This window comes from Heptranchias perlo, chromosome 22 (genome assembly GCF_035084215.1).
Source record: "Heptranchias perlo isolate sHepPer1 chromosome 22, sHepPer1.hap1, whole genome shotgun sequence".
In the NCBI taxonomy this organism is placed as follows: Eukaryota; Metazoa; Chordata; class Chondrichthyes; order Hexanchiformes; family Hexanchidae; genus Heptranchias; species Heptranchias perlo.
This window is the reverse complement of record NC_090346.1, coordinates 16,791,996-16,816,535: the sequence shown is the minus strand read 5'-3', so window position 1 is coordinate 16,816,535 and position 24,540 is coordinate 16,791,996. Positions and strand designations below refer to the sequence as shown.

At 47.9% G+C, this 24,540-nt stretch overlaps 1 protein-coding gene across 2 annotated transcripts in view; it reads left to right on the top strand.

Moving 5' to 3' along the window:
* Positions 1 to 250: 250 nt before the first annotated feature.
* The window catches only part of hs3st2 (heparan sulfate (glucosamine) 3-O-sulfotransferase 2), a 79,888-nt gene continuing 55,598 nt past the window's right edge, over positions 251 to 24,540 (top strand). Inside the window, exons 1-2 of one of the 2 annotated variants that reach the window (XM_068003681.1) lie at positions 251 to 722; positions 792 to 985. In XM_068003681.1, the coding sequence (XP_067859782.1) occupies positions 423 to 722; positions 792 to 985 (494 nt within the window). In that variant the 5' untranslated portion in view covers positions 251 to 422. Of the gene's footprint in view, positions 986 to 24,540 lie in introns of both variants that reach the window. The other variant, XM_068003680.1, reaches the window with a different exon arrangement.

Here is a 24,540-nt window from a genome sequence, read left to right as displayed (position 1 = left end):
GGTGACCTGAGCGGTTAGCTGGGACAGAGCAAGCTCTCTGGGGCGAGGGGTTTCGCAGCTGAAAGCTTCAGGATTGTGAGTGCAGGAGGTGGTGGGTTTTTTTTCTTGCAAGTCAGATCATGTTTTGAGATTGTAGCAACCAGAGAACCAGCAAGAAGATCAAGACTGAACCATCTCGAAGCAGGAAAAGCCAAGTGGAGTTTGGGATGAAGAGTTTTGGTCTCAGGACTGACCTTGCCTTGTGTCACTGAGCGACCCTTCCACTTTCAATATTTAGCCTCTTTTTTAAAAAAAATAAAGAACTCACTCAAGGGTTTCCTCTCCTCCATCATCACCCTCTCAAACACAGATGTCCGAAGAAATATCGCCGAGATCCTGGACGAAGACCATGCTCCCGCCCTTCTCAGAGGCTGTCCTGAGACATGGCATATAGATTGGGGGGTAGAGTGGTCCCATCTTCATCCAGGGTAACTCGCAGGGTCTTCTTCATCTTCACCCTCTCGCTCTCCTTCACCTACCTGTGCTACAGCCTCATCTTCTGCGGCGATTCCATCATGCAGAAACCCTTGGGCTTCCCCGAAGATCGAGCCTGTTACTTGCTGCAGACCGGGGCAGCCAAGAGACTCCTGCAGAAGTCCCAGTACTGTGCGAACACGGGCTCGGGGGCTGCCCGCCATGGGGAGGAGGCCAAGGGGAATCTAGAGGAGGACCACCCGCTCCAGGTATCTCCTCCCGAGCGACGTCCCGCCAACAGGACAGTTACCCCGGGGGCCACGGCATCGCCTCCTCAGGAACAGGAGAGGAGCAGCAACGGGACATCCAGAGTGGGCAACAAGCGACTGCCTCAAGCCATCATCGTCGGGGTGAAGAAAGGAGGGACCCGGGCTGTGCTGGAGTTCATTCGCGTCCATCCCGATGTCAGGGCGCTGGGCACCGAACCTCACTTCTTCGACAGGCACTATGAGAAGGGTCTGGAATGGTACAGGTAAGGAGGTGGGCATGGTATGGGCACAGTATAGGCACAATATGGACATGATATGGGCACAGTATAGGCTCAGCATGTGCATAGTATAGGCACAGAATGTGTATGTTATGGCCATGGTATAGGTATAGTATGTGCATGGGCACAGTGGGCATGATACAAGCATAGTATGCCACTTTATGGGCACAATAATGGCATAGTATGGGTACAGTCTGGGTATACATGCCAGCCTCAAGTCCTCATACTTCTATTTACCTATTTAACCTCTTCATCTATCTATCTATCTATCTCTCCAGCTATCTGTGTATCTATTTTTAAACTATCCAGCACTTTGAGGCTTTGCAAGACATTGGGAAATTCTATATTGGTTAAAGATTTAAATGAGCCTATCGTGTGGGACCGTACCAGGTGTGTGAGATGTACCCCTCTATCCAGGTGCTTGATATAACTCTCTCTTCAGGTGTGTGAGATATACCCCTCTCCCCAGGTGTTTAATATACCCCTCTCTCCAGATGTAAGATGTACCGCTCTCTCCAGGTGTGAGATATACCCCTCTCTCCAGGTGTTTGATATACCCCTCTCTCCAGGTGTGTGAGATGTACCCCTCTCTCCAGATGTGAGATGTACCCCTCTCTCCAGTTGTTTGATATACCCCTCTTTCCAGGTGTGTGAGATGTGCCCCTCTCTCCAGATGTGAGATGTACCCCTCTCCAGTTGTTTGATATACCCCTCTTTCCAGGTGTGTGAGATCTACCCCTCTCTCCAGGTGTTTGATATACCCATCTCTCCAGATATGTGAGATGTACCCCTCTCTCCAGGTGTTTGATATACACCTCTCTCCAGGTGTGTGAGATGTACCCCTCTCTCCAGTTATTTGATATACACCTCTCTCCAGGTATGTGAGATGTACCCCTCTCTCCAGGTATTTGATATACCCCTCTCTCCAGGTGTGTGAGATGTACCCCTCTCTCCAGATGTGAGATGTACCCCTCTCTCCAGTTGTTTGATATACCCATCTTTCCAGGTGTGTAAGATGTACCCCTCTCTCCAGGTGTTTGATATACTCCTCTCTCCAGGTGTTTGATATACCCATCTCTCCAGGTGAGTGAGATGTACCCCTCTTTCCAGGTGTGAGATGTACCCCCTCTCTCCAGGTGTTTGATATACCCATCTCTCCAGGTGAGTGAGATGTACCTCTCTCCAGGTGAGTGAGATGTACCCCTCTCTCCAGGTGTGTGAGATGTACCCCTCTCTCCAGGTGAGTGAGATGTACCCCTCTCTCCGGGTGTGTGAGATGTACCCCCTCTCTCCAGGTGTTTGATATACCGCTCTCTCCAGGTGTGAGATGTACCCCCTCTCTCCAGGTGTTTGATATACCCCTCTCTCCAGGTGTTTGATATACCCCTCTTTCCAGGTGTGAGATGTACCCCTCTCTCCAGGTGTTTGATATACCGCTCTCTCCAGGTGTGAGATGTACCCCCTCTCTCCAGGTGTTTGATATATCCCTCTCTCCAGGTGTCGTTATACCCCTCTCTCCAGGTGTGAGATGTACCCCTCTCTCCAGGTGTTTGATATACCCCTCTCTCCAGGTGTCGTTATACCCCTCTCTCCAGGTGTTTGATATACCCCTCTCTCCAGGTGTTGTTATACCCCTCTCTCCAGGTGTGAGATGTACCCCTCTCTCCAGGTGTGAGATGTACCCCTCTCTCCAGGTGTTGATATACCCCTCTCTCCAGGTGTTGTTATACCCCTCTCTCCAGGTGTTGTTATACCCCTCTCTCCAGGTGTTTGATATACCCCTCTCTCCAGGTGTGAGATGTACCCCTCTCTCCAGGTGTTGTTATACCCCTCTCTCCAGGTGTGAGATGTACCCCTCTCTCCAGGTGTTGATATACCCCTCTCTCCAGGTGTTTGATATACCCCTCTCTCCAGGTGTGAGATGTACCCCTCTCTCCAGGTGTTGTTATACCCCTCTCTCCAGGTGTGAGATGTACCCCTCTCTCCAGGTGTTGATATACCCCTCTCTCCAGGTGTGAAATGTACCCCTCTCTCCAGGTGTTGTTATACCCCTCTCTCCAGGTGTTGATATACACCTCTCTCCAGGTGTTGTTATACCCCTCTCTCCAGGTGTTTGATATACCCATCTCTCCAGGTGTGAGATGTACCCCTCTCTCCAGGTGTGAGATGTACCCCTCTCTCCAGGTGTGAGATGTACCCCTCTCTCCAGGTGTTGTTATACCCCTCTCTCCAGGTGTGAGATGTACCCCTCTCTCCAGGTGTTGATATACCCCTCTCTCCAGGTGTTGTTATACCCCTCTCTCCAGGTGTGAGATGTACCCCTCTCTCCAGGTGTTGTTATACCCCTCTCTCCAGGTGTTGATATACACCTCTCTCCAGGTGTTGTTATACCCCTCTCTCCAGGTGTTTGATATACCCATCTCTCCAGGTGTGAGATGTACCCCTCTCTCCAGGTGTGAGATGTACCCCTCTCTCCAGGTGTGAGATGTACCCCTCTCTCCAGGTGTTGTTATACCCCTCTCTCCAGGTGTTTGATATACCCCTCTCTCCAGGTGTTGTTATACCCCTCTCTCCAGGTGTTTGATATACCCCTCTCTCCAGGTGTTGTTATACCCCTCTCTCCAGGTGTTTGATATACCCCTCTCTCCAGGTGTTGTTATACCCCTCTCTCCAGGTGTTTGATATACCCCTCTCTCCAGGTGTTGTTATACCCCTCTCTCCAGGTGTTTGATATACCCCTCTCTCCAGGTGTTGTTATACCCCTCTCTCCAGGTGTTTGATATACCCCTCTCTCCAGGTGTTGTTATACCCCTCTCTCCAGGTGTTTGATATATCCCTCTCTCCAGGTGTTTGATATACCCCTCTCTCCAGGTGTGAGATGTACCCCTCTCTCCAGGTGTTTGATATATCCCTCTCTCCAGGTGTTTGATATACCCCTCTCTCCAGGTGTGAGATGTACCCAGGCCTGTGTTAAATCATTTTAAAATGCCCGCATTTCTTCCAGTGCCAGCTGTATTTTGGTGCCTTCCTTTTAAACAGTTTAATCAGTGTCTGAGTGATACATTGAGATGTAGCGGTGTTTCGATGCGAGAGTGTGGAGTCTGATCGTAATGGTTCAGTCTCTTTAAAACTGATCAATTACTGTTGGGAGTTATAAGGAGTGGGGCTGGGGTACGTAGCCCTGAATTAGCCTAGGGATTTGTGATTTGCATCATCTCGGTGTTTCATGCTAGTGTAACTCAGGGTCAGAGAAGCCTTTAACATTCTTAACCCTCTCATCGATGCCCTGATATATTTACTCTTAAAGAGGCAATGCCTTAAACAAACCCTTTTTTAAAATTTGTAAACACACAAATCCATGACAGTATCAAGTTGAAAGTCACCATTATGTCACTAGACCGTGATGACACGGTGACGAAAGTGAGATGTGATTCGAGTTTGTCTCACTCCCTCCCGCTCTATCCCTCCCGCTCTCTCCCTCTCTCCCTCCCTCCTTCCCTTCCTCCCACTCTCCCTCCCTGCTGCTCTCTCTCCCTCCCTTCCGCTCTCTCTCCCTCCCTTCCGCTCTCTCTCCCTCCCGCGCTCTCTCTCTCCCTCCCTCCCGCTCTTTCCCTCCATCCCGGTCTCTCTCTCCCTCCTTCCCGCGCTCTCTCTCTCCCTCCCACTTTCTCCCCCTCCCTCCCTCCCTCCCGCTCTCTCCCCCTCCCTCCCTCCCGCTCTCTCTCTCCCTCCCTCTCTCTCCTCTCCGACTCTCTCTCCGTCCCGCTCTCTCTCCCTCCCTATCTCTTTCTCTCTCCCTCCCTCCCACTCTCTCTCACCCTCCCTCCCACTCTCTCTCCCTCCCTCTCTCGCTCTCTCCCTTCTTCCCTCTCTTTCTCCTTCCCTCTCTCCTTCACTTCCTCTCTCCCTCCCTCCTGAATAAGGCTTGCCGCATGGTGCCTGTTTCGAAAACAAATGACATAAGTTTATTAAAAGACAAACTATGTTTTCCACCAACAACTGATTGCAGAAATGCCCCTCCCAGCGCAGCAATGAGCTAAATAAGATCCCAGTTCCAGCTCTGCACTGTGCAGCGTTAGCTGGTCTCAGCCAGTATTAACCTCATTGACTGTGGACCAGGGAGGGGGAAATCAGCCGATGTCCCCCATGGGGAAAGTGCCTAAATGTCGGGTGAGGAGAGGGGTGGGCTTGTCTCTGATGCCCCCCATGGTCCCATACCCTGCTGACCCTCACTATCTGGGCCCACATGTGAAAAATGGGCATTTGGACAAGATACTGGGGTGCGACCAGGGCCCGATGGGAACTGTACTCCTTCGGGAAAGGGGCAGAAGACATAGGGGCGTCCAAGCAAAAAGCCTCACCAGAAATGCTCTGAGTTTCTGTATCAGCCTCTAGTAACACTGAAATAGGTCATCCTCTCCCAGTGCACCAGCAGAAATGACTTCTAGTGCACACATAATCCATCTAGGGATTGGTTTATATTTATATATAATATATAAAAACAATATGAAATTAACCAGGAGCCAGGCAGAGTGGACCAAATCGAAACGTAGCCCCCTATTTGCCCCCTATTTGTTCCTGTGCTTGATGTGTCGCCCTATTGTTGCAGTATGAACGGTGCCTTTATTCTGCTGTCTCCACTCGTAAAATAAGGTAAACTCATTGCAACAAAAAAAAAGATGCTATTTTAAGTGTGTGATCGTTATAAATAAAGGATCTCTCCCAGCCAGCAGAGCACCGATAATGGGCTGCCCGTAACTCCTTTGCGATTTCAGGGCTTGTGTGAGTTATCGGGTTAGCTGGAGACACTCGTCTCCCACTGACAGTCTCTGTGATAGATTCGCTGCTTTGATTCCTCTCTCACGCCCCCCCCCCCACCCTCCCCACCCCCATTAAATAAAATTAATTAAATCAAATTCTAGTCTGTTAATCAGGAGAGGTACAAGCTGCGGCTCACGCCCACCTAGTTCAACAACGGTGCAAAATAAAAAGCGATTTATTTTTTAACATCAAACATTGCCTAGAGTCAAACTCTCAAATTGCAAGATAACAGGGATGAGTTTTAATTTTCTCTCAATCTCTCTTGCAAAGGATGGGATCGGGTTCACCTTTGATGAACTCGTTTGTTTGTTTTTGCTGAATTTGTCCCTTATCAGCCTGAGGGACTGAAACCAGTGATCACTCTTTGCACCAGTGAAGCACTCTTCAATTGGACATAGTAAGAATTGCAATCTCTCACTAAAGGTCTTTTTTAATGTCAACCGTGGCTCAGTGATAGCACTCTCGTCCCTGAGTGAGAAGGTGGTGGGTTTAAGTCTCACTTAATCCAGGCTGACACTCCCAGTGCAGTACTGAGGGAGTGCTGCACTGTTGGAGGTGCCGTCTTTCAGATGAGATGTTAAACGGAGGCCCCGTCTGCCCTCTCAGGTGGATGTAAAAGATCCCATGGCACTATTTGCAGAAGAGCAGGGGAGTTCTCCCCAGTGTCCTGGCCAATATTTATCCCTCAATCAACAATCACTGAAACAGATTGTCTGGTCATTTTCTTATTGCTGTTTCTGGGATCTTGCTGTGCGTAAATTGGCTGCCACGTTTCCTACATTACAACAGTGACTACACTTCAAAAAGTACTTTATTAGCTTTGGGACGTCCTGAGGTCATGAAAGGATCTGTATAAATGCAAGTATTTATTTTTTTTGGCGCTAACTTTTATAAACAAAGTCCTTTTCTTTCTTACAATCTTTTCTGATTATGGGAGTTAGCCCGTATACCTTATATGTTCCTGTAAAGTTTCCAATTAATTGAAGTACCTTTTGACAGTTTAACTCAATGAACAGATCACGTCACTTTAAAACCCTTTCACCACTCGCTGTGACTTTTTCATAATTGACAGTTGGATTCAAAATAATTGGCTGCCATGCATTAACGGAAAATATCCCCTCCCCTGTGCTTGTTGAAGGTGAGCTTGGTTCCTCACTCGAGCCCACACTTTAAACCATCCTTTCAATAAATGGATCAAAATAAGATTGGTGCAGGAACCAGAGCAACAGTTGTTCTTTTTTAACCACTTGTGAACTGGATTTAAAGGGACAGTCACTAACCAAAACTGGGCAAAAATACATCATTTTTAGATAAAGAGTAAAGCTCCTTCTACACTGTCCCATCAAACACTCCCAGGGCAGGTACAGCACGGGTTAGATACAGAGTAAAGCTCCCTCTACACTGTCCCATCAAACACTCCCAGGGCAGGTACAGTACGGGTTAGATACAGAGTAAAGCTCCCTCCACACTGTCCCATCAAACACTCCCAGGGCAGGTACAGCACGGGTTAGATACAGAGTAAAGCTCCCTCTACACTGTCCCATCAAACACTCCCAGAGCAGGTACAGCATGGGTTAGATACAGAGTAAAGCTCCCTCTACACTGTCCCATCAAACACTGTCCTGTGTACAGTACCGAGTAAGGAGTATATTACCCCTTTACTCCTGATAACATTGCTCTGTATCTGATGTTGGATTGGTTTGCAGTGTGAATCAGCATTGATTTATTCGGATCGATCGACATCAAGCTGTAGTTATGTAAACTGTGGCTTATAAATGCTGGGGTCAGTATTACACAAGGACTTGAAGTGGCTGAGAGCTGTATTGTATCAGAGAGACAATCTTAGCTCCAGTCCCACAGGGCACCAGGTGAAGGGATATGGTGAGAAGGTGAGTAGGTGGGATTGAGAATTATGGTGAGTAGGTGAGTAGGTGGGGTTGAGAGATATGGTGAGAAGGCGGGTAGGTGGGATTGAGAGATATGGTGAGACGGTGGGTAGGTGGGGTTGAGGGATATGTTGAGACGGTGGGTAGGTGGGGTTGAGGGATGTGGTGAGACGGTGGGTAGGTGGGGTTGAGAGATGTGGTGAGACGGTGGGTAGGTGGGATTGAGAGATATGGTGAGACGGTGGGTAGGTGGGGTTGAGGGATATGTTGAGACGGCGGGTAGGTGGGGTTGAGAGATGTGGTGAGAAGGTGGGTAGGTGGGGTTGAGAGATATGGTGAGAATGTGGGTAGGTGGGGTTGAGGGATATTGGGAGAATGTGGGTAGGTGGGGTTGAGGGATATGGGGAGATTGTGGGTAGGTGAGGTTGAGGGATGTGGTGAGACGGTGGGTAGGTGGGGTTGAGAGATGTGGTGAGAAGGTGGGTAGGTGGGGTTGAGGGATATGGGGAGAAGGTGGGTAGGTGGGGTTGAGGGATATTGGGAGAATGTGGGTAGGTGGGGTTGAGGGATGTGGTGAGACGGTGGGTAGGTGGGGTTGAGGGATATGGGGAGAAGGTGGGTAGGTGGGGTTGAGGGATATTGGGAGAATGTGGGTAGGTGGGGTTGAGGGATGTGGTGAGACGGTGGGTAGGTGGAGGGGTCTATGAAAAAAAGAGACAAGCTTGTTGGGTCTGATGGTGTTTCCTTTTCTAAAAATTCTTGAGCTGTAATATCAGCTGGAGCTGTGAGTTGAGTGTTTGGTCAGTGTTTAGTGAATTGTGTTGAGTACAACCAGGTGATTTGTTGATCTCTCTGTGACCAACACCCTGTCTGATATCGCACGCACTTGAATTCATTCCATGTCTGAAAAAAACAGAAGTGAATCATCGCTACATTTCAACGACCCACAGACTGTGCAAAACAGATCCAAACAATGGCCAATTGCACTGACACTGACCACAGCAATTAATGTTTAATAACTGCACCACTTTGGTTCTTGTTATTCTGTGCGGGAAAAAAGCAGACCCATAAAATTCCTTTCCCCCAGTTATCTCCCGAAGGGTCTGAATCTCCGGCACGACAGCCGGACGGACAGGTGGGAAAGCAGCTGGGAATCGGAGAGGAGGGAAGGAAGGAGAGATCATGGGCCGTGGAGGACATCTGGGTTGGGAGAGTGGGGGGTCTGATGCTGGAGGTGGAGATCGGGGGAGGTATTGAGGGGGGGGGGGGTGCCATGGAGAAGATCGCGGACCAGGAAGTGATCGGGTCAGCAGTCGGAGGTCGGACATCAGGAGAAGTCTCGGATGTAGCAAGGGATCTCCCATTGGTGGGGGTGGAGTCTCCCATTTTGGAGGTGGGCTCTCCCATCCGGGTTCCGGATTTGTGTTCCCCCATCCAAACATACCTGGTTTAAATCCGCAAGTGGGGCGATGGGGCTGGGTTGCAAACAGCTGTAATTTAAACCTCCCACCCCACCCCTTCCTTGGGGTTAAAATTACCCCTTTAGTGTTGCCAGGTCTATCCGGCCAAGGAGATCATCACAGCCCATCCTGTCCACACCAGATGGCCACACAGACAATTTCCAGCAGCAGTCACTGGCCAGCGATCAGCAGCTGGCATCCTGGCTCATTTTCCCTTCCCTTCCCAAGGGGCTGTGAGGATAACTGTACTGCCCCCGCCCCCCCCAGTCCTGCCCTGACTGAGGCCAGCTGTCTCAGCACAGACCGATGATTGAGCCTGGCCTGTGTGTCCCAGCGGTGGAGCTTCGAGGTAAAAATACTTCACATTTTGAACAAAACACCAGGAGGTTATACCAGGATATTTATTCCACTTATAAAACAGACCTGTGTGACTTGCAAATGGGTTGCTTGGCATGGACTGGGGGTCCTTTAACCGGTGGATTAAACAATGTGATCGCCAGCCTCCCACTCAGTGCTCGCTTTGTACTCAGGCTGTGTTCACTCATCCACTTTGTCCTGATCCTATAATTGGCACCCGAAGGTGACCATTTTACACCAGCTTTCTCCACACTCGTTTGCTCTCCCAATAGGGATGCATTTCACTGCACCAATACAACCATTTAATCACCGAAATACCTTTCCCAGTTGATTGAAACCCCACACAATACCAGATACTGCACACCGGTATGTTGGTTCTCCTTTTTGTTTAATTAGGTATTTTTTAAAAATTCTCTGCCTGTTGGGCCCCTGTACCCCCATCCCGGGCCCCTGTACCCCCATCCCGGGCCCCTGTACCCCCATCCTGGGCCCCTGTACCCCCCCGGGCCCCTGTACCCCTCTCCCGGGCCCCTGTACCCCCTCCCGGGCCCCTGTACCCCCCTCCTTGGCCCCTGTACCCCGCTTCCCGGGCCCCTGTACCCAACCTCCCGGGCCCCTGTACCCCACTCCCTGGGCCCCTGTACCCCACTCCCCGGGCCCCTGTACCCCACTCCCCGGGCCCCTGTACCCCATTCCTGGGCCCCTGTACCCCAATCCCCGGGCCCCTGTACCCCACTCCCCAGACCCCTGTACTCCATTCCCCAGGCCCCTGTACCCCATTCCTGGGCCCCATACCCCACTCCCCGGACCCCTGTACCCCACTCCCCCGACCCCTGTACCCCATTCCTGGGCCTCTGTACCCCATTCCTGGGCCCCTGTACCCCACTCCATGGACCCTTGTACCCCACTCCCGGGCCCCTGTACCCCATTCCCGGGCCCCTGTACCTCACTCCCCGGGCCCCTGTACCCCACTCCCCAGGCCCCTGTACCTCACTCCCCGGGCCCCTGTACCCCACTCCCCGGGCCCCTGTACCTCACTCCCCGGGCCCCTGTACCCCACTCCCCAGGCCCCTGTACCTCACTCCCCGGGCCCCTGTACCCCACTCCCCGGGCCCCTGTACCTCACTCCCCGGGCCCCTGTACCCCACTCCCCGGGCCCATGTACCCCACTCCCTGGGCCCCTGTACCTCACTCCCCGGGCCCCTGTACCCCACTCCCCGGGCCCCTGTACCTCACTCCCCGGGCCCCTGTACCCCACTCCCCGGGCCCCTGTACCCCACTTGCATGTTAATTATATCCATGTATTCAGGTGGTGCGTATCAGGTGGGACTCTCTTGTATCCATTTATAAGAGACCCGATCTTGGGTGTGGAGGGGGTGATGTGGATCTCTGTGAGTAAAGGCTTGGAAGCAACTGAAGACCAGGCTCCAGTATTCTATCCTTCACCACCGGGCTATCCAGTTTACTACATCGCGGGCCCCTGTACCCCGCTGCCCAGTCTTCTGTGCCCATGCCCGAGCCTCCATATCTACTCTTGGTTCTCTGCACTAACAATTTAAAAAAAACCAACACAGCCCCAGAAAGCCGGCAGTTCAAATACGAAACACGAACTTAGACCTTTTGGCATGTGAAGACACAGAGTTAGACCGAGAGTGCAGCGGGACACAGGCCTGTCGTGACCTCCATGGCAGGGTCACAAAACATTCCATCACTTTTACTGCGGGGAGAATCCAGAGGCCCAGTTTTCAGCAGTGGCGGATTTAGAAATGACTGAAGAGGATGTGAGAGATGAAAGAGTAGGATTCATTTTCGAGTGGGTCGGGGGCATTTCCCCACTTCTGAGGGTTTGATTTCTGACCTTTCATTGTGTATTTTCCAGCATTTTGGAGTCTCCTGTAATTCTCCCTTTCAAACCAAGAATTATTTCTCCTCGAAGGACACAGAGAATTTAAATATGAAATTAAAAGGAGGGACTTCAATCCAATCAGAGTCCTATACGCACCATAGGACCATGATTTCCATATAAAAAGGGGCCTATTGCCTGAAACAGGCAGGTGCTTTGGACACCCGATGGCAGCCCCCTTTCCGCCTCGCCTCATTAATCCCCGCACCCCTCACACCCTCATTAATCCACCCCCCATTTAACCCCCCACCCCCCGGTTAACCCCTCCTGCCCCCACCCCATTTTGCCACCCCGTTAACTCCCTGCCCCACCCCCACCCTGTTTACCCCCGCCCCGCACCCCGCACCCTCTCATTAATCCACCCCCCATTTAACCCCCCAGTTAACCCCTCCTGCCTCCCACCCCATTTCCTCACCCCGTTAACCCCCGCCCCACCCACACCCCGTTTACCCCCAGCCCGTACCCCTCACCCGCTCATTAACCCATCCCCCCATTTAACCCCCACCCCCCAGTTAACCCCTCCTGCCCCCACCCCCGTTAACCCCCTGCCTCGTCCCCACCCCGTTTACCCCGTCCCGCACCCTCCACCCCCTCATTAATCCCGCTGCCCCACCCCTGCTAACCCCCGCCCCACCCCACCCCCGTTTACCCCCACCCACGCAACCCCCCTGCCCCCACCCCTTGTTTATCCCCCCCCCCCCCCGTGTAGCAGGTTAATTCACTGAAGTGGGCCAATCTATTTCCAACTTTCAGTGACCGTGTACATTTCTATTATGAATCAAAACTTTGATCTGTAATTCCTGGAGGAATTTTTCCCGCGTAATTATACATCTTTATCACATTCATAACATTAATTAGTGATAGGCTAATACTGGGATAATTACAGGGCTGTTTTTATAATGTGAGAGATCCAGAAGTAACAGCCTTTAATCAGCCTCTATCCGCACAGCATGGACTCAGTGTCTGAATAATGACCTGTAGACAGGGTCATGGGATGGGGGCAACTTGAGATGTAACTGCTCTAGGACTGGTTCTGTTTTCATTGCTTCACCTTTCTTTCCATGTGGAGCTGTGTCTGTGACACTAGTTATTTTCTCTGTGATACAGTCAATCACAATCCCACTGAGACATTGCCACAAGTAGGAATCCTAAGGCTCTCGAGTCCAGTACCATAACCACTATACTACCATACTGGTTGATTCATTCCCATTGTACAGCATCCCAATGGACCAAACCCCTTCCCATTCACTCCCCTGTAATTGGATCCCAAGTGGTGAAGTGTGACCATGGTTAATTTGTACTCCAGAGCACACACTAATTTGCACATTGACACACGTGTTAGTTCCATGTATATCTTTGCACACAGGTATGGATGTGAGTGTGTGTTCTAACATGCAGGCGTAGAACTCACAAGACATGTGCCCTGATAATCACTGTGAGTAGGCACTACATAGTCCACACATTCTGCATAATTCTCAAAATAGAAATAATTAAATCAAAAATTGCTGATTAAATATTCTCTCTTATCAGGATTGTGAGCTCTGTGCGCTGAACATATCGAGCACACTGCCAGGTAACAGATCATGCCAAGAGATTCACAGCCCTTTATTCAAAATCTAAAGGTTTCAGTTTTATTCATTCAGGTTTTGAATCACTGAATTAACATTAGATAGATAGTGTGGACCACGATTGCCAAATTGGTGACTTGGTGTATCTGTAATTTAGAAATCTTTGATCCTGATTCTTATCCTGATCCCACCGCAATGTTTCCCAGCAAACCCGCGCTGTGTTTTATCTCAATTCTGCCAGGGTAAATCAGAGTGGGCTGAGGAACCTCGGGTGAGACAGTCTCTCTGAGTGCTTTACTCTCGCAGGGGAGAGAAAACATTCACATTGTACCGTATGTGGTACAGTATGAGGTATGAAATCTATATCGCCATGTGCCATATATGGTACCGCAAGACGTATGGAATCTATAACACCGTGTACCATATATGGTACTATATGAGGTGTGAAATCTATCGTGCAGTGTAGAGTATATGGTACTGTATGAGGTATGGAATATATAATGCCATGTATCATATATGGTACTGTATGAGGTATGGAATATATAACACCATGTACGTATATGGTGCTGTATGCAGTGTGGAATCTATAATGCACTGTATAATGTGAAGTTATCCACTTCGGTAGGAAAAACAGAAAGGCAGAGTATTATTTAAATGGTGATAGATTGGGAAATGTTGATGTACAAAGGGACCTGGGTGTCCTTGTTTACCAGATACTGAAAGCAAACATGCAGGTGCAGCATGCAGTTAGGAAGGCATGTTGGCCTTCATTGCAAGAGGATTTGAGTATAGGAGCAAGGGTGTCTTACTGCAGTTACACAGGGCTTTGGTGAGACTACACCTGGAGTATTGTGTGCAGTTTTGGTCTCCTTACCTAAGAAAGGATATACTTGCCATAGAGGGAGTGCAGCGAAGGTTCACCAGACTGATTCCTGGGATGGCAGACTGTCGTATGAGGAGAGATTGGGTCGACTCGAGTTTAGAAGAATGAGAGGGGATCTCATTGAAACATATAAAATTCTGACAGGGCTAGACGGACTGGATGCAGGGAGGACGTTTCCCCTGGCTGGGGGTCCAGAACGAGGGGTCACAGTCTCAGGATACAGGGTAGGACATTTAGAATTGAGATGAGGAGAAATATCTTCACTCCGAGGGCGGTGAACCTGTAGAATTCTCTACCATAGAAGGCTGTGGAGGCCAAGTCATTGAATATATTTAAAAAGGAGCTAGATAGATCTCTGGACACAAAAGGCATCAAGGGGTATGGGGAGAGAGCGGGAATATGGTATTGAGATAGACGATCAGCCATGATCATATTGAATGGCAGAGCAGGCTCGAAGGGCCGAATGGCCTACTCCTGCTCCTATTTTCTATGTTTCTATGTAAGGTATATAATACTGTATGAGGTGTGAAATCTATAGTGCAGTGTACAGTATATGGTACTGTATGAGGTATTGAATCTATAATGCAGTGTACAATATATGGTGTGTGAGGTATGGAACATATAATAGTGTACAGAATGCGGTGTGGAATCTATAGCACAGTGTAGAGTATATAGTGTGGTGTGAGATATACAATATACAATAGTGTGCAGTATCTGCTGTGAGGTGTAGCATATAAAGGTGCTGTATGAGATATGGGATATATAACAGTGTACAGTATATGGTGTGTGAGATATATATTTAATACAGTGCTGTGTGAGGTGTGGAATATATAACAGTGTACAGAATGTGGTGCTATATGAGGTATATGGTATATAATGCAGTGTACAGAATGTGGTGTGTGTGAGGTATATGGTATATAATGCAGTGTACAGAATGTGGTGTGTGTGAGGTATATGGTATATAATGCAGTGTACAGTATATGGTGCTGTGTGAGGTATATGGTATATAATGCAGTGTACAGAATGTGGTGTGTGTGAGGTATATGGTATATAATGCAGTGTACAGAATGTGGTGTGTGTGAGGTATATGGTATATAATGCAGTGTACAGAATGTGGTGTGTGTGAGGTATAGGGTATATAATGCAGTGTACAGAATGTGGTGTGTGTGAGGTATATGGTATATAATGCAGTGTACAGAATGTGGTGTGTGTGAGGTATATGGTATATAATGCAGTGTACAGAATGTGGTGTGTGTGAGGTATATGGTATATAATGCAGTGTACAGAATGTGGTGCTGTGTAAGGTATATGGTATATAATGCAGTGTACAGTATATGGTGCTGTGTGAGGTATAGGGTATATAATGCAGTGTACAGTATATGGTGCTGTGTGAGGTATAGGGTATATAATGCAGTGTACAGAATGTGGTGTGTGTGAGGTATAGGGTATATAATGCAGTGTACAGTATATGGTGCTGTGTGAGGTATAGGGTATATAATGCAGTGTACAGAATGTGGTGTGTGTGAGGTATATGGTATATAATGCAGTGTACAGTATATGGTGCTGTGTGAGGTATAGGGTATATAATGCAGTGTACAGAATGTGGTGTGTGTGAGGTATAGGGTATATAATGCAGTGTACAGAATGTGGTGTGTGTGAGGTATATGGTATATAATGCAGTGTACAGAATGTGGTGTGTGTGAGGTATAGGGTATATAATGCAGTGTACAGTATATGGTGCTGTGTGAGGTATAGGGTATATAATGCAGTGTACAGAATGTGGTGTGTGTGAGGTATATGGTATATAATGCAGTGTACAGAATGTGGTGTGTGTGAGGTATAGGGTATATAATGCAGTGTACAGAATGTGGTGTGTGTGAGGTATATGGTATATAATGCAGTGTACAGAATGTGGTGTGTGTGAGGTATATGGTATATAATGCAGTGTACAGTATATGGTGCTGTGTGAGGTATAGGGTATATAATGCAGTGTACAGTATATGGTGCTGTGTGAGGTATAGGGTATATAATGCAGTGTACAGTATATGGTGCTGTGTGAGGTATAGGGTATATAATGCAGTGTACAGAATGTGGTGTGTGTGAGGTATAGGGTATATAATGCAGTGTACAGAATGTGGTGTGTGTGAGGTATAGGGTATATAATGCAGTGTACAGTATATGGTGCTGTGTGAGGTATATGGTATATAATGCAGTGTACAGAATGTGGTGTGTGTGAGGTATATGGTATATAATGCAGTGTACAGAATGTGGTGTGTGTGAGGTATATGGTATATAATGCAGTGTACAGAATGTGGTGTGTGTGAGGTATATGGTATATAATGCAGTGTACAGAATGTGGTGTGTGTGAGGTATAGGGTATATAATGCAGTGTACAGTATATGGTGCTGTGTGAGGTATATGGTATATAATGCAGTGTACAGTATATGGTGCTGTGTGAGGTATAGGGTATATAATGCAGTGTACAGAATGTGTGTGTGAGGTATATGGTATATAATGCAGTGTACAGAATGTGGTGTGTGTGAGGTATATGGTATATAATGCAGTGTACAGAATGTGGTGTGTGTGAGGTATAGGGTATATAATGCAGTGTACAGTATATGGTGCTGTGTGAGGTATAGGGTATATAATGCAGTGTACAGAATGTGGTGTGTGTGAGGTATAGGGTATATAATGCAGTGTACAGAATGTGGTGTGTGTGAGGTATAGGGTATATAATGCAGTGTACAGTATATGGTGCTGTGTGAGGTATATGGTATATAATGCAGTGTACAGAATGTGGTGTGTGTGAGGTATATGGTATATAATGCAGTGTACAGAATGTGGTGTGTGTGAGGTATAGGGTATATAATGCAGTGTACAGTATATGGTGCTGTGTGAGGTATATGGTATATAATGCAGTGTACAGTATATGGTGCTGTGTGAGGTATAGGGTATATAATGCAGTGTACAGAATGTGTGTGTGAGGTATATGGTATATAATGCAGTGTACAGAATGTGGTGTGTGTGAGGTATATGGTATATAATGCAGTGTACAGAATGTGGTGTGTGTGAGGTATAGGGTATATAATGCAGTGTACAGAATGTGGTGTGTGTGAGGTATAGGGTATATAATGCAGTGTACAGAATGTGGTGTGTGTGAGGTATAGGGTATATAATGCAGTGTACAGTATATGGTGCTGTGTGAGGTATAGGGTATATAATGCAGTGTACAGAATGTGTGTGTGAGGTATATGGTATATAATGCAGTGTACAGAATGTGGTGTATGTGAGGTATATGGTATATAATGCAGTGTACAGAATGTGGTGTGTGTGAGGTATATGGTATATAATGCAGTGTACAGAATGTGGTGTGTGTGAGGTATAGGGTATATAATGCAGTGTACAGTATATGGTGCTGTGTGAGGTATAGGGTATATAATGCAGTGTACAGTATATGGTGCTGTGTGAGGTATAGGGTATATAATGCAGTGTACAGTATATGGTGCTGTGTGAGGTATAGGGTATATAATGCAGTGTACAGAATGTGGTGTGTGTGAGGTATAGGGTATATAATGCAGTGTACAGAATGTGGTGTGTGTGAGGTATAGGGTATATAATGCAGTGTACAGTATATGGTGCTGTGTGAGGTATATGGTATATAATGCAGTGTACAGAATGTGGTGTGTGTGAGGTATATGGTATATAATGCAGTGTACAGAATGTGGTGTGTGTGAGGTATATGGTATATAATGCAGTGTACAGAATGTGGTGTGTGTGAGGTATATGGTATATAATGCAGTGTACAGAATGTGGTGTGTGTGAGGTATAGGGTATATAATGCAGTGTACAGTATATGGTGCTGTGTGAGGTATATGGTATATAATGCAGTGTACAGTATATGGTGCTGTGTGAGGTATAGGGTATATAATGCAGTGTACAGAATGTGTGTGTGAGGTATATGGTATATAATGCAGTGTACAGAATGTGGTGTGTGTGAGGTATATGGTATATAATGCAGTGTACAGAATGTGGTGTGTGTGAGGTATAGGGTATATAATGCAGTGTACAGTATATGGTGCTGTGTGAGGTATAGGGTATATAATGCAGTGTACAGAATGTGGTGTGTGTGAGGTATAGGGTATATAATGCAGTGTACAGAATGTGGTGTGTGTGAGGTATAGGGTATATAATGCAGTGTACAGTATATGGTGCTGTGTGAGGTATATGGTATATAATGCAGTGTACAGAATGTGGTGTGTGTGAGGTATATGGTATATAATGCAGTGTACAGAATGTGGTGTGTGTGAGGTATATGGTATATAATGCAGTGTACAGAATGTGGTGTGTGTGAGGTATATGGTATATAATGCAGTGTACAGAATGTGGTGTGTGTGAGGTATAGGGTATATAATGCAGTGTACAGTATATGGTGCTGTGTGAGGTATATGGTATATAATGCAGTGTACAGTATATGGTGCTGTGTGAGGTATAGGGTATATAATGCAGTGTACAGAATGTGTGTGTGAGGTATATGGTATATAATGCAGTGTACAGAATGTGGTGTGTGTGAGGTATATGGTATATAATGCAGTGTACAGAATGTGGTGTGTGTGAGGTATAGGGTATATAATGCAGTGTACAGAATGTGGTGTGTGTGAGGTATAGGGTATATAATGCAGTGTACAGAATGTGGTGTGTGTGAGGTATAGGGTATATAATGCAGTGTACAGTATATGGTGCTGTGTGAGGTATAGGGTATATAATGCAGTGTACAGAATGTGTGTGTGAGGTATATGGTATATAATGCAGTGTACAGAATGTGGTGTGTGTGAGGTATAGGGTATATAATGCAGTGTACAGTATATGGTGCTGTGTGAGGTATAGGGTATATAATGCAGTGTACAGTATATGGTGCTGTGTGAGGTATAGGGTATATAATGCAGTGTACAGTATATGGTGCTGTGTGAGGTATAGGGTATATAATGCAGTGTACAGAATGTGGTGTGTGTGAGGTATAGGGTATATAATGCAGTGTACAGTATATGGTGCTGTGTGAGGTATATGGTATATAATGCAGTGTACAGTATATGGTGCTGTGTGAGGTATAGGGTATATAATGCAGTGTACAGAATGTGTGTGTGAGGTATATGGTATATAATGCAGTGTACAGAATGTGGTGTGTGTGAGGTATATGGTATATAATGCAGTGTACAGAATGTGGTGTGTGTGAGGTATAGGGTATATAATGCAGTGTACAGAATGTGGTGTGTGTGAGGTATAGGGTATATAATGCAGTGTACAGAATGTGGTGTGTGTGAGGTATAGGGTATATAATGCAGTGTACAGTATATGGTGCTGTGTGAGGTATAGGGTATATAATGCAGTGTACAGAATGTGTGTGTGAGGTATATGGTATATAATGCAGTGTACAGAATGTGGTGTATGTGAGGTATATGGTATATAATGCAGTGTACAGAATGTGGTGTGTGTGAGGTATAGGGTATATAATGCAGTGTACAGTATATGGTGCTGTGTGAGGTATATGGTATATAATGCAGTGTACAGTATATGGTGCTGTGTGAGGTATAGGGTATATAATGCAGTGTACAGTATATGGTGCTGTGTGAGGTATAGGGTATATAATGCAGTGTACAGAATGTGGTGTGTGTGAGGTATATGGTATATAATGCAGTGTACAGTATATGGTGCTGTGTGAGGTATAGGGTATATAATGCAGTGTACAGAATGTGGTGTGTGTGAGGTATAGGGTATATAATGCAGTGTACAGAATGTGGTGTGTGTGAGGTATATGGTATATAATGCAGTGTACAGAATGTGGTGTGTGTGAGGTATAGGGTATATAATGCAGTGTACAGTATATGGTGCTGTGTGAGGTATAGGGTATATAATGCAGTGTACAGAATGTGGTGTGTGTGAGGTATAGGGTATATAATGCAGTGTACAGTATATGGTGCTGTGTGAGGTATAGGGTATATAATGCAGTGTACAGAATGTGGTGTGTGTGAGGTATATGGTATATAATGCAGTGTACAGAATGTGGTGTGTGTGAGGTATAGGGTATATAATGCAGTGTACAGAATGTGGTGTGTGTGAGGTATATGGTATATAATGCAGTGTACAGAATGTGGTGTGTGTGAGGTATAGGGTATATAATGCAGTGTACAGTATATGGTGCTGTGTGAGGTATAGGGTATATAATGCAGTGTACAGTATATGGTGCTGTGTGAGGTATAGGGTATATAATGCAGTGTACAGTATATGGTGCTGTGTGAGGTATAGGGTATATAATGCAGTGTACAGAATGTGGTGTGTGTGAGGTATAGGGTATATAATGCAGTGTACAGAATGTGGTGTGTGTGAGGTATAGGGTATATAATGCAGTGTACAGTATATGGTGCTGTGTGAGGTATATGGTATATAATGCAGTGTACAGAATGTGGTGTGTGTGAGGTATATGGTATATAATGCAGTGTACAGAATGTGGTGTGTGTGAGGTATATGGTATATAATGCAGTGTACAGAATGTGGTGTGTGTGAGGTATATGGTATATAATGCAGTGTACAGAATGTGGTGTGTGTGAGGTATAGGGTATATAATGCAGTGTACAGTATATGGTGCTGTGTGAGGTATATGGTATATAATGCAGTGTACAGTATATGGTGCTGTGTGAGGTATAGGGTATATAATGCAGTGTACAGAATGTGTGTGTGAGGTATATGGTATATAATGCAGTGTACAGAATGTGGTGTGTGTGAGGTATATGGTATATAATGCAGTGTACAGAATGTGGTGTGTGTGAGGTATAGGGTATATAATGCAGTGTACAGTATATGGTGCTGTGTGAGGTATAGGGTATATAATGCAGTGTACAGAATGTGGTGCTGTGTAAGGTATATGGTATATAATGCAGTGTACAGTATATGGTGCTGTGTGAGGTATAGGGTATATAATGCAGTGTACAGTATATGGTGCTGTGTGAGGTATAGGGTATATAATGCAGTGTACAGAATGTGGTGTGTGTGAGGTATATGGTATATAATGCAGTGTACAGAATGTGGTGTGTGTGAGGTATATGGTATATAATGCAGTGTACAGAATGTGGTGTGTGTGAGGTATATGGTATATAATGCAGTGTACAGAATGTGGTGTGTGTGAGGTATAGGGTATATAATGCAGTGTACAGTATATGGTGCTGTGTGAGGTATATGGTATATAATGCAGTGTACAGTATATGGTGCTGTGTGAGGTATAGGGTATATAATGCAGTGTACAGAATGTGTGTGTGAGGTATATGGTATATAATGCAGTGTACAGAATGTGGTGTGTGTGAGGTATATGGTATATAATGCAGTGTACAGAATGTGGTGTGTGTGAGGTATAGGGTATATAATGCAGTGTACAGAATGTGGTGTGTGTGAGGTATAGGGTATATAATGCAGTGTACAGAATGTGGTGTGTGTGAGGTATAGGGTATATAATGCAGTGTACAGTATATGGTGCTGTGAAAGGTATAGGGTATATAATGCAGTGTACAGAATGTGTGTGTGAGGTATATGGTATATAATGCAGTGTACAGAATGTGGTGTGTGTGAGGTATATGGTATATAATGCAGTGTACAGAATGTGGTGTGTGTGAGGTATAGGGTATATAATGCAGTGTACAGTATATGGTGCTGTGTGAGGTATAGGGTATATAATGCAGTGTACAGAATGTGGTGTGTGTGAGGTGTCTATTCACCTCCCACTCCACCTGGATCTGTATTTACATGAAATTTAAAAATCAACATTTCTACGATTTGAGAACCCTTCAGTAGCCCCTAGCTCGGTGTGGGCTACAAACAGCAGTGTAAATAACATCAGCCTACAAATGACTGTTTGTGACATCAACAGACAAACGTGATTCCCTCCACTGTTTTAAGGTGAGCACTAATCGAATGTGAGCATTAACGGAACAGGAGCATTAACAGAATGAGGGTTTTAACTGAATGGGAGCATGAACCAGTTGAGATTACTAACTGAATGTGAACATTAACCGATAGAGAGTATTAACGGAACTGGAGCATTAACTGATTGAGAGTACTAACAGGACGGGAGCATTAATCGATCGAAAGTATTAATGGGATGGGAGCATTAACCTGAATAAGTGCGGTAAAGAGCACGGGAGGACAGTATTCCGCACAGTGACTATTAACCTGAAGCTGGACAGTAAACGCCACTAAGGAAGCTGGACAGTAAACGCCACTAAGGGAGTGCAAAGCATTCATTGACTAATCTTGTGAGCAGTAATTCCTGGGCTACATACAGCGTAGAGTTTATATAATGTCCGGTTTATACATTGGACGCTGTAAGAAGGCTCTAATGGATTCTGTGCAACCTGTTTCTGACTAATTGCCTCCCCTGATCCCTGATAATATTTCTGCTGAAAGTGCAGGTGGAGGTTTCTACCTGGTCTTGTAATCTTTATTAAGTGTTGTCATGTCAGGAGATTTTTTTTTACAAGTGCTTAGATAGTCTTCAAATAAATACCCTCCGGGCATTAGCATTGGCTCGGGAACTGAGCTTAAAATACTCCTTCATGTTTTGACAGGACCCATTACTCCTGGGCACCATACTGTCCTGACTGGCATCACTCTGTGCTGCTCCTCACCAATTAAAAATAAATCACGTTGTCCCTCATGACTTTTTCATTTTCCAAAGATCCCCCCTCCTCTCTGGAGGCCTTGGCTCCTCGCTGACAGCTGTCGGCCATGGCTCAGTGGTAGCACTCTCATCTCTGAGTCAGAAAGGATTCCACTCCTGAGAATTGAGCACATAATCCAGGCTGACACTCCCAGCGCAGTACTGAGGGAGTGCTGCACTGCCGGAGGTGCCGTCTTTCAGATGAGACGTTAAACCGAGGCCCCACCTGCCCACTCAGGTGGACGTAAAAGATCCCACGGCCACTATTCGAAGAAGAGCAGGGGAGTTCTCCCCATTGCCCTGACCATTGGTTATCTCTCAACCAACGCCTAAAACAGATTGTCTGATCGTCATCACATTGCCGTTTGTGGGATCTTGCTCTGCGCAAATTGGCTGCTGGGCTTCCTACATTACAACAGTGACTACACTTCCAAAGTATTTCATTGGCTGTAAAGTGCTTTGGGACATCCTGAGGTCACGAAAGGTGTGATAGAAATGCACATTTTTCTTTTGACGTACAGTCTAACAGTGCCAGCTGTGCCCCGCCCTGCCCAGAGCCCTGCCCCTGCCCAGGGCCCCCCCGCCCAGGGCCCCGCCCACCTAGAGCCCTGCCCCTGCCCAGAGCCCCCCCCCGCCCAGAGTCCTGCCCCTGCCCAGAGCCCCGCCCCGTCCCAGAGCCCCCCTGCCCAGAGCCCCGCCCCTGCCCAATCCCTGCCCCTGCCCAGAGCCCCCCCTGCCCAGAGCCCCACCCCTGCCCAGTTCCCCCTGCCCAGAGCCCCCCTGCCCAGAGCCCTGCCCCTTCCCCGAGCCCCCCTGCCCAGAGCCCCGCCCCTGCCCAGAGCCCCCCTGCCCAGAGCCCCGCCCCTGCCCAGAGCCCCGCCCCTGCCCAGAGCCCCCCTGCCCAGAGCCCGCCCCTGCCCAATCTCTGCCCCTGCCCAGAGCCCCCCTGCCCAGAGCCCCGCCCCGTCCCAGAGCCCCCCTGCCCAGAGCCCTGCCCCTGCCCAGAGCCCTGCCCCTGCCCAGAGCCCCGCCCCTGCCCAGAACCCCGCCCCTGCCCAGAGCCCCCCTGCCCAGAGCCCCGCCCCTGCCCAGAGCCCCGCCCCGTCCCAGAGCCCCCCTGCCCAGAGCCCTGCCCCTGCCCAGAGCCCCGCCCCTGCCCAGAGCCCCGCCCCTGCCCAGAGCCCCGCCCCTGCCCAGAGCCCCCCTGCCCAGAGCCCTGCCCCTGCCCGGAGCCCCGCCCCTGCCCAGAGCTCCCCTGCCCAGAGCCCCGCCCCTGCCCAGAGCCCCGCCCCTGCCCAGAGCCCCGCCCCTGCCCAGAGCCCCGCCCCTGCCCAGAGCCCCGCCCCTGCCCAGAGCCCCGCCCCTGCCCAGAGCCCCGCCCCTGCCCAGAGCCCCGCCCCTGCCCAGAGCCCCCCTGCCCAGAGCCCTGCCCCTGCCCAGAGCCCCGCCCCTGCCCAGAGCCCCCCTGACCAGAGCCCCCCTGCCCAGAGCCCCGCCCCTGCCCAGAGCCCCGCCCCTGCCCAGAGCCCCCCCGCCCAGAACCCCGCCTCCACTCAGCAGAAGACATCTGTTGTGGTCACTCACACGTTGTGGTCACTCACATGTCATTCTGTTTCTTCGGTCTCTCTCCATTTACTTTAGAAGTAGATGCTGGCAGCCATGTTCCACCACCATCCACAACCCCTGTCTCCTTCTCCCTCCTGTAGTTCAGGAGCAATGGCAGCCAATGGGTGCCCAGAGGAACCTGGGGAAATGAGGCAAAAACATCACGGCAAAGGCGGAATCACCAGACAAAGCTTCAATTGGACAGGGATTGACAGAGATCAGAACTAGCAAATCCATCACTCGTTCCCATCTATAATTATGTCTCACAGCAACTGGGTGAAGACTTCAGCTAAATACACAGTTTAGGTGATGAGATTCTGAGACAGTAATGGATTATAGTGCTAGTGGCTGGTTTT